The following is a 12,973-nucleotide window of genomic DNA, read 5'->3' as shown; positions in this document are numbered from 1 at the left end:
ATCAAACACTTGGAACATTTTTTTAAAAAAATAGCAAGACTTGTATACTGAAGTTTGTAAGTAATTAGTGAAACAAATTAGACAAGTAAGTGGAAAAATTCTACATTCATGGACTAGCAGGCTTCATATTGTACCACTGTCAACTTAAGATGGCAATACTTCTCGAACTGATCCACTGACTCAACATAATCCTTATCAGAATCCCAGCTGACTTTGTAGAAAATTGACAAGTCAATTCTAAGAGTCACATTGAATCTCAAGGTACACAGAATAAACTAAAACAATCTTGAAAAAGGAGAAAAAGGAATGAAGATAATGATTTCAAAATTTGCTACAAAGCAATAATAATCAAGATAATGTAATATTGACAGTCAGTGCAATAGCATTAAATGTGCATAAACAAACTAACATATTTATGACCAATGGTCCAATTTAAAAATGTACAAAAGTTTTGAATGGATATTTCACTAAAGAAGACACATTGAAGGCCAATGAGCCCATGAAAGATGCTCAATATCATTGACCACTTATGAACTGCAAATAAACATCAGTAGCTGTCTCTTCTATCCACTATGATGACTGTAACAAGACAAGTAATAACAAATATTGGTGAAGATCTGATGAAGTTATACTTCTCTACTATTATTGGTAGGATTATGAAATGATGGAGTCATTTTGAAAAATAAACAGTTCCTCTAATAATTTAACCTAGTTATCATTTGACTGTATGCTCTGCACCTAGACTTATAATGAAGAGAAATAAAAACCTACATCCTCAAAAAAAGTTGGACATGAATGTCCAACATCATTATTTTTAATAGTTAAAAGGTAAAAGCAACCCAAATGTCTATCAACCAATGAACCGATAAATAAGATGTATTCTATATAAGCATATTATATAATTAAAAGGGAACAAAGTATAGCTGTATGATATAACATGAATAACCCTTGAAAATACTATGCTAAGTGAAATAGCAAAGCACAAAAGACTATTGTGTGATAACATTTATGTAAAACACTCAGAACAAGCAACATTATAGAGAGAAAGCTTCAGAGCAGTGGCTGCTTGGCATGGGTAGCAGACAGGACACAATATGTGGAGGGATTCTTATGTTCCTGCATATTGGGTTTTTTCTCTTTAGGAGTGGTAAATTTTTTTTATACTTGGGGTTGAACCTGTTGCATCATGCTCTCTTTACTTCTTATTTTGAGACAAGCTAACAGTAACTTACTCGGGTTGGCCTTGAACTCACTTTATAGCCCATGTAGTCCTTGATATTCCATACTCAGCCTAACCAGTAGATGTGATTACAGGACTGTGCTATCAGACCCAGCTTAAGTGATAAAAGTGGTCTAAACTAGATGGTTGCTGACCCTATAAACATGCTAAATATACATTACATTAATATAATATATTTATATATGTATATTTCTAATATATATTTTCTCCGTGTAATAGCTCTAAGCTGTCCTAGAACTCGCTCTGTAGAGCAGGCTGGCCTAGAACTCACAAAGATCTACTGCCTCTGCCTCCTGAGTGCTAGGATTAAAGGCATGTGTCATTGCTGCCTGGCTATACTAAATATACTAAAAATGGGACTGTACCCAGGCATGTTGGCACAGACCTTTAATCTTGCACTGGGGAAGCAGAGGCAGCAAATTTTTGTGAGTTTGAGGTCAGGCTGGTCAACATAGCGAGTTCCATGCAATCCAGGGATACATAGTGAGACCCTGTCTCAAAACAAATGGATCTAATGAAACATTTTTTTATGGCTTGGAGATTATATATGGATAATTCTGCTTGTAAAAATAAAACCTCTCATCCAGGCATGGTGGCACATGCCTTTAATGCCAGCACTTAAAATAGAGATGAATGGATCTTTGTGAGTTCAAGAATAGCCTGGTCTATATAGTGAGTTCCGGACCAGCCAGGATAATATAGTGAGACCATTGCTCAAAAACAACAACAACAAACAAACAAACAAACAGAAGCCTGATTCCTCCACAGATCTGGGTGTGCTGTCATACTCCTTTCCCAACTTTTCTTGGATCTTCCCCACTTCTTTATCTACCAAGAAATCTTCAAAAACGAAAGTTAAAAAACAAAACCAAAAAATGTGGTGACTTGGCACATGATGAACTTTGAACTCTTAAGAAAAGATTTTTTTTTAAAAAGTGTTTTGCATTGTGAAAGGACTTTATGTAGTTTATGTCACGTTATCTTGTCAAATCTCTCAGAAGGTGTGTAGTGTCTATATTATTATTACTCCCCCATTTTAATGACAGGTAAACTGAGGCTGTTTATGTGATCTGTCCATGTATATACAGTGAAGGTACGACAGAGAAGGGATTGGGACCCAAGTCTCTCTGCCTTTACATGCTAGGAGTTTTCTATAGAGCATGTTATTCACCTTTATTTTATTTTTTAAATTTATTTATTATGTATACAGTGTTCTGTCTGTCTGTATTCTTGCTGGCCAGAAGAGGACACCAGATCTCATTACAGATGACTATGAGCCACCATGTGGGTGCTGGGAACTGAACTCAGGACCTCTGGAAGAGCAGGCAGTGCTCTTAACCTCTGAGCCATCTCTCCAGCCCCTGTTATTCACCTTTATACAGATTCAATGTAATCACACTGTGTGGGCTTGATTCATGTCTTACTGGCAGATGCAGGAAACCCTGGATCAGTTGAGGAATTAGTACTTAACGATCCACCCTCCATCCAGGCCTCTGAGAGTTAAGGAAGTGCAAAAGGGCAATAAGCCCTTGGTTTATGATGTGTCTCTAGCTGAAGGCATCATCTGCAGGACTAGAAAAGCTCCAGATGATAACTACCTAGGAGACAACTGAGCCATCGGGGTAGCCACCTGGCAACGCGCTGCTATCAGAGGTGGCTCCCATGGCTATAGCCAATAAGCAAGTGACAACTCTTGTCTCTTAGATAAAGACTGGAGTTCTAAAGATGGTTGGCTTCCCTGAAGGAAGAAATATTTTCCCATACTACCCTGCCAAGGTCAGGTGATGTCTAGCCCACCACTGGTATTATGACTTCCAGGAGAGAATGTGTCTAGAGAATCCCGAGTCTCCTCTAGACAGGTTACAAGTACCGGGGCAAAGTCAGGTGCATTTGGTTGATGGCTGGGACAGCTTGCCTCTCACCTTGTAAATCTATCTGAATTGCTCATCAGCTTTCCCTAAGCAGGGGGGTGGAGGTGCCCTAGTTTATCCGTCTGTACTCAGTCACTCACAAGGTCGACTCAAAATTGCTTGCAAAGAATAGGGCAGAGAACTGACTAGAATTATGCTAATATATATGCTATGAATATACAATATATACATGAGACATGCACATATTTACACTATACATACAGCCAACACAAGTTTGACTCAAGCAGCTTTGTAGACTTGGCCCCGATGTATTTTTATAGTGTTGTGTTCATTGGTCATACTCATGACATAGAAGCCTTGCAAGAATCTCATGGTCTTTCTGAATCATCAAAAAAAAAAAAAAGAAAGAAAAGAAAAGAAAAGAGTACTATGTTCACTCTAACTTTCTACGAATGTTTCTGGGTGTTTTTTTGGAGGATGGGGTGGGGGCAGGATCTCATTTTGTAGCCTAGGCTGGTTTTGAATTTGTAATCCTCCTACACCAGCCTCCTGGGTGTTGTGATCACAGACATGAATCACCACACTCAGCTTGCTGGCTTATATGTACATGAAAACTGGTAATGTCTGCATATACATATAGACATACATATGTGTATACAAAATAAGACGATTCAGTGCAGCACAGTAAATTGTTTCTAAACATGTTAGAAAATGTAGAGTGAGTTTCTCTAACTGATATCCTAAAGGGGATTTCCAAAGGCTTATTTTCTTAGGTTACCCAGCGGAAACAGGGACCTCAGGGCTGGGAAGAGATGGAAGCTGTCTGTGTGCATGCATGAGTGTATTCATGTAGGTGCATGGGTACAACATGTATATGGTGGGGGGTTGGCTCTCTCCTTCCACCATGTGGGTCCTGGGGATTGAATTTAGGCCTTCAATCTTGGTGGCGTGTGCCTGTACTGAGCTATCTTGCTGGCCCTGCTTCTGGATTTCTTGCCACTTCAGTGGGTCTTTGGCTCTCAAATGCAGGTGCTATTAGGGCTGCTGCATTTGTTTGATGTAAATGACAAGCGACTTACTGTACTGTCCTCATACCTGAACCATCTGCAATCTTTTCCCCACTAGACTGTAAGCTATGTGAAGGCAACCACCAAAAGGATCACAGCTGTCATGCCCAGCTGTATTCCCAATGTCTGTCATGGCAGGTCCTTGAGAAACATCTGTTTAGCAAATAAGGGAAATGTTTGCTTTGGTCAAGTGCTGTGAGGGAGTGGATTCCTTCCCTACCATCCTCCCATTCTTCTGTTTTTCCAGGTTTGCAAAGAAGCGGTGCTTCCTGCCCCTGGTGCAGGGTTAACAACATCCTTTTGGCCTGGTAGACTGAGTCCTGAGCTTGGCTAGTTAGGAATCAACAGCTTCTGTGAGGCCAGACTTTTTCCTCCTTTCCACAGAGACCGTGGCCTGAGGGGATTTTTGACTTTGGTGCCTGGGAAAAGCCCAGCCCAAGCTGTGAGAACACCTCTTCTTTCCGTAGGCCTGGTGTTGAGGCAGACCTTGAACTTGCAATCTTTGTGCCTCAACCTTCAAAGAAGCTGGGATTATGTGCCTTTACCACTGGGCATGGCTAGATGCCTCTCCGCTACAGCCTTTGCTAAAGGACCATGGTGGGCACTGGAACTTCTGTTCTAGAATGTAAGTGTGAGCCCATGGAAGAGAACTACCTCAGCTTTGGAAGGTCATCGTAAAGGTCTCCAAGGCCAAGAAGGAACTATGAATCCACTGCAACTTGAGCTGAAGTCCTCAGTGGTACTTTTCTCTTCTTAGTGGGCACAAGAAAAGATGTGCAGATCAGCCTGGCATTTGCTGAATTGGGGTCAAGCCAGGAGGGTCACGTAGCAAGAACACTGTCAGTTCCTGCTATCAACCTGGCACCTAGCCATTCAGAAGGTCAAGAAACTGGCTCCAAACGCCTGCCCAGTCTCCATGGAGGTGCTATCCAGCATAAGTTCTTAGCTTTCTGGTCCGAAGAAAGAGGAACAGAGCTTTTCTATTTGCTTCTGCCTCTGAGCTACCTCTTTCCATTCTAAGGAGGAACATGGTAAAGCTGCGGCACCACAGTGGCTCCTTATTGGAGACACAGGCCCATTTGCTAGGGAAGTCCTGAACTTCTGCCACTCTGCAGCTGTGCAAGGAGCTTCTCAGTAATTGCAGGCTTGGAGATGGGGTGGGAAAGTCATGCCTAGCTTCAAGAGAATCCAGGAAAGCAGATCCGGCTTTGACAGAGCAACAGGGAAGACACATGGAAGATGCTCAGTGAGGCCGAAGGGACATGTGCAGCCCGTGTCCTGGCCCTGGTGCCACAGTCTCCATAGTAAGGGAAATATTGGCAACCAGCATTAGCTAGGGTGCTGATGGCATGGAAGATAATTGTCCCACAGAGCGGGACTGCATAACCATGCAGACTGCCCTCTCAGAGGGGAGAAACCTGGACCGCTTTCACTATTCCATCCGGTCCAACCTCGACTGGCCCCAGGCTCATCCTTCTGCCTTGTCCTTTCTTTTGTCTCTTCCCTTCCTGCTCAGTAAGAGGCACAGTTTACTTGGATGTGATTAGCCAGAAGAGGGCCACAGGTGACAATGAGAATGTGAACAATAGTTTTTTCCAACATCTGACCATCTGTGTAGAAGTTTGAAAAGCCCAGACACTTCTTGGAGCTAGTCATCTGGAGGCAGGCAAACCCTCACCCCCAGTTTCTTCCTGCTCCAATTCAGTTCCTTTCATCTACGATGTGGACAGCAGTTTGTTTGGGACCAGCAATCCTCTTCCAAATCTGCATGTGATGAGCTGCCTTTCAACTGCTGTGAACAGTGACCTGAGATTGAAAGCTGGACCTGCTATGCGTGAGGCAGGCAGATCTCTGTGAGTTCGAGGCCAGCCTGGTCTAGAAAAGCTAGTTCCAGGACAGGAACCAAAAGCTACGGAGAAACCCTGTCTCGAAAAAATCCATAAAAAAAGAACAATGTTTAAAATGGGCGAGAATGAGCCCTCTAGGAGCTGGGTCACCTGCCAGGAGTGTGTTTCTATTCTCAGATACCATGATCTCCAGCAGGTGCAGTGAGCCCAAACCAAGAAGGTTTGAAGGTTTAATAGCGGTCAAGTGGCAAGGGTGAATGGAGACAGTGTCCAGTTTATGGCAAGGGTGAGCTCTGGGTGCTGCTTACGTTCTGACAGTGATGCTTGGGCCAGGAAGACTTACTGTGCATAGGTGAGCAAGCCTGAGATCTAACACATGGAGAGCCCAGCTCTCTGTCACCCTCTGGTCCTCCCACTTGTTTTGAGCAGGAGCACCTGGGCTGGACAGTTTTTTTTGTTTCAAGGCCTCTGAACCATCACCAGAACATCTCTGAGAAGTAGCCATACTAGATTGCCTAACTGGGACGCCTGCTTAGAAGCTGCATTTGTTCTTTATGGACCTCCCCTTCTATTTCCAAGACTTCTTTCGGGCATGCCCAGTCTCCCCTACTCCCAGCCTTCAGTGATTTCGTATTCCAGATACTTCTGTCAATCCGCAATATGATGAACAAAAAGGAAGGTCTTATTTTCATTTTCAACGTTATTTCAATGAAGCCAGAAGAGGCACAAATCTCTCCTAGATTACTAAAGCTGTGTCTTAGAGTCAATCTAATCCTTTTTGAGAAAGCTTTTTTTTTTAAATGTAGTCTTGGCTGGCCTTGAACTCTTTCTGCCTCTGCCTCCTCAGTAGCTGGCATTACAATCATGTACCATTACACATATGTGCTATCATACCTGGCCAGTGCAATTCTTTTTTAAAAAAAATTTTATTTTATGTACATTGGTATTTTGCCTGCTTGTGTGTCTGTGTGAGAAAGTCGAATCCCCTGGAACTGGAGTTACAGACAGATGTGAGCTGCCATGTGGGTGCTAGAATTAATCCTGGGCCCTCTGGAAGAGCAGCAAGTGCTTTTAACCACTGAGCCATCTCTCTAGTCCCCCAGTGCAATTTTTTGATTGACTGTATCATGTTATTACCGCTTTCACCTTACATACATCCACGGACTCAACCACAGTGTGTCGTCAATGGCATCCTTTGTGGAATAGGTACATGTGAATGTTATATGTGCTTGCCAGTGAGGTGTATCAGTAGTGTGTGTGTGTGCTATACTTCTGGCTGTTGCTAAGCAGGCTGGCACTGGTGGCACATGCTGCACACTAGGGCGGTGGAAGCCCCCCTCCATGACTTCAGAGTCTGGAGGGCCTCAGACACACCAAAACCCAAACCCAAAAAACGGATGCGGAGCCCTACCTGCTTTGACCATAGGAGGTGGAAGAGGTTGGTTGGCAGGCCTGGAGAAGACCATCTTCCTGGAATCCAGCAGAAGGCGGCAGTACCCCGCAATCAGGCAGGCAAAGTTGGTGGCTTCAGGCCACTCCATCAACAGCACCAGAGGCTGTGGAAGAGATGGTTCAAAACATAAGGACATAGAAAGGCAGGAGAGAGGCGAGAGAGAGGCAGGTGCAATTCTGGGAGGACAGCAACAAAGAAAAGACACGGAGTAGTTACAGGAAGCGCATTCCAAACCCTCCTCGAGGTCCATGGCCAGGCAGTTTCTTCTGTCACGAACATTCCTTTGTAGTAATGGCTTCTCTAGGCGTCAGCATTAAAGAAGCCTTCGCTCACACATTTAATGAACCACCTTTACTGAAAAACCCTAGAATTATGTAAGACCATGTGACTGCTGTGTGGCTGTATTTGCGTTTGTCAGAGCTCAGCAGATGTGTGGGCCAGCTGGGAGAGTGGGGGTGAAACTGGGAATCTAGGCTAGGCTGAGGGATGGCCTGGAATATCCTTGAATGTAAGCACCTTGGCTGCTTGAAGTATCCTTTGCTTCTCTCCATATGCCCTGACAACATCCAGACGAGTCCATAGGAGTCCTAACTGTGACTTTAGGGACAAAACCTTTCTGCTCCAAGTCCTGCTTAAGCCTTCCTGATCTCCCCTCTATTTCCTGTATTTTCCAAAGTAGCCTGAAAATGTCCACTGGTTTTTCTTTTCTTTTCTTGGACACACATTTTTCACTCTGTAGCTCTGGCTAGTCTGGAATTCACTTTGTAGCCCAGGCTGGCCTCAGACTCATAGCAATCCTCTTGTCTTTGTCTTATGAGTGATGGAATTACATGCATGAGCCACCATGACAGTTTATTCGTCTTCCTTCCTTCCTTCCTTCCTTCCTTCCTTCCTTCCTTCCTTCCTTCTTTCTTTTCTTTTCTTTCCTTTTTTCAGACACAGTATCTCTGTGTAACCCTGGCTGTCTTAGAACTCACTCTGTAGACCTGGCTAGCCTCGAACTCTGCCTAGGATTAAAGGCGTGTGGCTGTTTATTGGTGTTTCTTCAAAGAGCCCCGTGGTCTGGAGCTAAGGGTGGAAGGTTGAACAAGCGCTGCAGATAAATTTCGCTCTGGAAATTCTAAGATCCTATGATATATTAACCAATATATTCCATGAAACATCAAAGATTTTAGTATTTCAGATTCATTTAACCTCAAAGATCTCTTTTTTTTCCTTACAAAAAATTTCATATCGACAGCATTCTTGTTATTTTTTTTTTCAATGCTAGAGATGGAATCTAGGACCTTGTGCATTCTGGGCAAAGACTCTACAATCAAACTACTCCCCCCGCCCCATTTGTTGCTGTTTTTAAACCTTACAATGGGAAATATTATCACATTCTGCTAATTGATCCTGGAGTTAACTCCTTAACTGTTTCAGAGATTCCTACAATGATAAACAAAACAGCAGTGCACTTTTATGAAACCTTTAAATTTGTTCTATCATTTTAAAGGTGTCATGTGAGTAAGTTGGATCAAATCAAAGTGAGACTGGCTGAGGAGGGAGTCATGGGCTCTGGGTAGCCATGACCATTTGCGATTGCTAGAGGGCATTGTTAAGAACTAATAGAAAGTCGGGGGAGGTGTAGCAGTGCCCAGCATCCTAGTGTTTGGAGGTGAAGCTAGGAAGACCAGGAGTTCAGGGTCACCTTTGGATGCCTAGTGAGTTTGAGGTCAGCCTGGGCTGCAATAAACCCTGTTTCAAACCGGGGGTATGACTCAGTAGTAGATTGTTTGCCTAACACAAGTAAGCCCCTAGGTTTGATTTCTAGCACCGCAAAATAAAAGCCCAGAAGAATTAAGAAGGAACATCCTGTGTTCTATTGAATATTTGTAGAGGCAGGAGGTGGGTTCAAGTCAGCTTCCAGGGCACAGTTTGATCTATTCAACACACCTTGTAACTTGCTACATTTTGTTTATTTGAGACAGCGGTTTTATTTGGTTTGGTTTTGAGACAAGATTTCACTATGCAGCCCAGGCTGGCCTGGAACTCATAATCTTTCCTCCTCGGCTTCTCATTAACCTTGATGCTTTTGTCAACAGTGATTACCTTCTGCTTGGGACATTCGTCTCTGGTCTCTGTTTCTGTGAGGTGACACTGTCTTCTGGTTCTGTGAATCCTGACCATCTTTGCATTGGTCTCTCTCTTTTTAAAGATTTACTTTTATTTATGTCAATATGTCTGCATGGTAGCATACACTCATTCCATTCATACAGGTGCCAAGGAAGGCACAAGAGGTGACAGGTCCTCTGGAGCTGAAATTACAGGTGATTGTGGGCTGCCTGGTGTGGCTGCCGGGAAATGAACTCAGGTCCTCTGGAAGAGCAGCAGGTGCCTTCAACCACTGAGGCATCTCCCCAGCCCTGTCCATACTGCCCTTTAGCTAGCTCTTCTTGTGTAGCGTTTTCTCTATGTAGGCTCCAAGCTTCGTCTACAATTCTTGAGTCTTCCCCATGGTGGGTCAGCTTTGACCTCTGTGTTGAGATTCTTGAGTCAGTGTTTCATTTTATTTCCCCTTGAGCCCCTTTCCTTTCTCAAAACATATATAGTGCTATAAGGCAAATACCTTTTTGAGACAAGGTCTCATCCTGAAGCCTAGGTTGGCCTGTATTATGTAGCCCGTATTGGTCCCATACTGCAGAAATCCTCTGGCCTCAGCCTCTAGAGTGTCCCTGCACCCAGCTTGATTCATTAAGTAGTGTTTGAATATCCAGTTCCTGTGTATGTTACAATAAGGCATTTGGAGTGTCACTGAAAGAAAAAATTAATGACTAATGATGCGTCTATTAAATTCATGAATTACCATGGGGAGGAAAAAGTCGATACACATTGAGGAGCAATGGCTCTTTTCTCCACTAAGAGAGTAGCCACAGATTAAATGTTATCCAGTCATTATTAGCAAAGGACACTGGTGATGGTTGTACTTCCCGTTAATGGAAACTCCTCAGTCACAATAGATTGGTCAGCCCTACATAAGACAGACAGCTGAGAGGGTAGAATGGGGCAGGGGAGTCAGATATGCCCTCTAGCCTCACCCTGTCATCTTTAGCAGAAAGACACACAGAGGTTTGGATGTTGACAGTTGCTGCAATCATTACTGGAAGAACTCAAGATTCACTAGGTGTGACTCAGGGCATTCATGAACACTATGGACATTTCCATTGCTATGACTATATTTTAGGATCTCACTGACTTTTCCTTACTTCTCAAGCTATGTGATGATGCTGAGATTTGGGGCCTGGGGGTCCTTGTGTCTCTGGTCCCAAGCTGCTTCCACTGTGTGTATTTATGCCTCACCTGTGGGTATGTTTTGTCATTCAAATTGTGACTTAAGGACCTCCAGTAACACCCTAACTGGCTTTTCTTCTTCCAGTGTCTTCCTACTGCACTTTCCTATTTCTACTTAAGGGATCTTTCTAAAGCACAACTCTTACTATAACTGAGCCTTGTCAATAGCGATGAAACCCAGTTACCTTACAAGAGCGTTCAAGACCCTTCGGGATTTGGACCTATCCTATATCTTCAACCACGTGTGTCTCATCTTGGTTTATGTCCTTTCCTCATGTCACCACTCCTCGCCTTGTGTTCAAACAATGGCATATACTTTATTTTTTATTAATTTATTATTAATTATATATATTAACTTATTTATTTGCCAAGCTAGTTCATCCCTTCCACACTTCAGCCTGTGTTGCTCCCTCTAGCTAAAATATGCATGTGTTCCATCAAGCCCACCCAGCCAGCTGACACAGTATGAGCCCCTCCTGAAGAGCCAGCTCATCTGACAGCTGTAGTCACTCATTCCAGAACACCACAACCAGGTCCTTGCCTTTGTGGAGCTCACAATGTAGCTGGCAATAAGTCATGCACCAAATAATCTTAGAACCACATGTGGTCATAAGGTGTGATAAGATGTACGGAGGGAAATTACAGAGTTACCGGAACGTAGACTGTCCGGGAGCAGTGTGTGCATGGGCATGAACATGTGTGCATGTGACATTCGGTCTCAGAAGCCAGAAGAAGCTCCTTTGCGGCCATGGCATTGGCTGACAAATTGAATACAGGACTATTTGCCCACTGCCTAGGCGGAGTGGCTGACTGATAGATGGACAGATTGATGGGCTGGCTGCTTGCGGAGCAGTCTGACTCACTTGAACCCTGGCTGACAAACGGGCTGCAGGGCAGCCAGAATGCCAGACAGTCTCACATTTGGATTGTTTAGCTAACTGACTGGCTGCTTGTCTGACTACAGACAGAATTACTGACTGGAGTCTCACTGACTGACTGGCTTAACTGATTTCACATCAGTTTCCCCGTACACCCATGTAGTGCAATATCATCAATAAAACAGCAAGAAGGCAAAGTCCTGTGCTCTGAGAAGGCTAAGCACATCAAGAGGTGGCTCAGGACAGACAGCACAGCCCATCACATTAGTAGCCTTTCGAGGTAGCCAACTGGGCCCCAACATAGGCTAAGCGTGGCTTGTGGAAGGAACACAGATGAGCTTTTCGCCAACAGGGGTGCAAATCAAATTAAGGGAAGGCGAAAAGAGGTTGGATAGGTTTCTTATAAAAGTTCAAAACCACCCATTTACCTTAAATAGGATTTTAATGATCATGATGCCTCATGTAACACTTGCCCATACAGAAAACACTAAAGCAATAAAGCTCAAGGAGAAGAACGGGAAGCATGCTGGGCCAGAGATCCCATGGGACATTCCTTTGATGGTTCTTTTCCAACCTTATGAGCTTCTGTAGCAGCGGAGTAGGGTAATGGCCCTGCGGTGTCTGTTTCAGTCTGTTGTCTCTTGAAGAACAATATGTGAACACTGCCTCATGTTCTCTCTACTATGAACAAGTAAGCTGAGTGAAAACTGTAACTAAATACACCCAGGCCATCTTCAAGTGGAAAATAAGATAAGGAGAATGGAGTTTAAAGCACGAGCCAGGCAGGAGAAGCTACAGCAGGGATTAATTTGACATGCTCCAGCTGTATCTCCTTCCTGGGATGCCCTGGTATAGAGCTGGCTCACTCCAGCATCTCTGGCAAGAGAAAAAGGATGGGAAGCATCCCAGAGAGGCAAGGTTACCAGATGGGGGGTCCGGGAGTCTCAGGGGATCAGTCCATTTGAGTTCTTGCCTCCGTAACACTGGGAAAGGCTAATTGGACATAGCCAGACAATTTCGAGGTGAGGCTGAATATCGCTTTAAAGCAATGGTTTTCAGACCAGCTGTACATTAGAGTCATCCAGGAGTCTAGAAAGACTTAGCTATTCCTGCACCCACCCCTAGAAACGCTGCTTTCAATGATCTGGGAGGAACAGCCGGAGTAGCCAGTGATTTTAAATCTTTACACTTGAGCCGGGTGTTGGGGAGAAGGGCATGCCTGTGATCCCTTCATTTGGGAAGGTAGAGGAGGTAGGATCAGAAGTTCAAGGTCATCCTTTGAGGCCT

General features: G+C 43.9%; 1 protein-coding gene across 1 annotated transcript in view; it reads right to left on the bottom strand.

Annotated features, from left to right (window-relative positions):
- Frmpd3 (FERM and PDZ domain containing 3) overlaps positions 1-12,973 on the bottom strand; it is a 74,349-nt gene that overhangs the window by 11,553 nt on the left and 49,823 nt on the right. The window contains 1 exon segment of the mRNA XM_075956609.1: positions 7,437-7,581. Coding sequence (XP_075812724.1) covers positions 7,437-7,581 — 145 coding nt within the window.

This window comes from Microtus pennsylvanicus, chromosome X, assembly GCF_037038515.1.
Source record: "Microtus pennsylvanicus isolate mMicPen1 chromosome X, mMicPen1.hap1, whole genome shotgun sequence".
NCBI classification, from domain to species: domain Eukaryota; kingdom Metazoa; phylum Chordata; class Mammalia; order Rodentia; family Cricetidae; genus Microtus; species Microtus pennsylvanicus.
The sequence above is the reverse complement of the archived record's forward strand: the minus strand, read 5'-3'. Positions and strand labels throughout refer to the sequence as shown.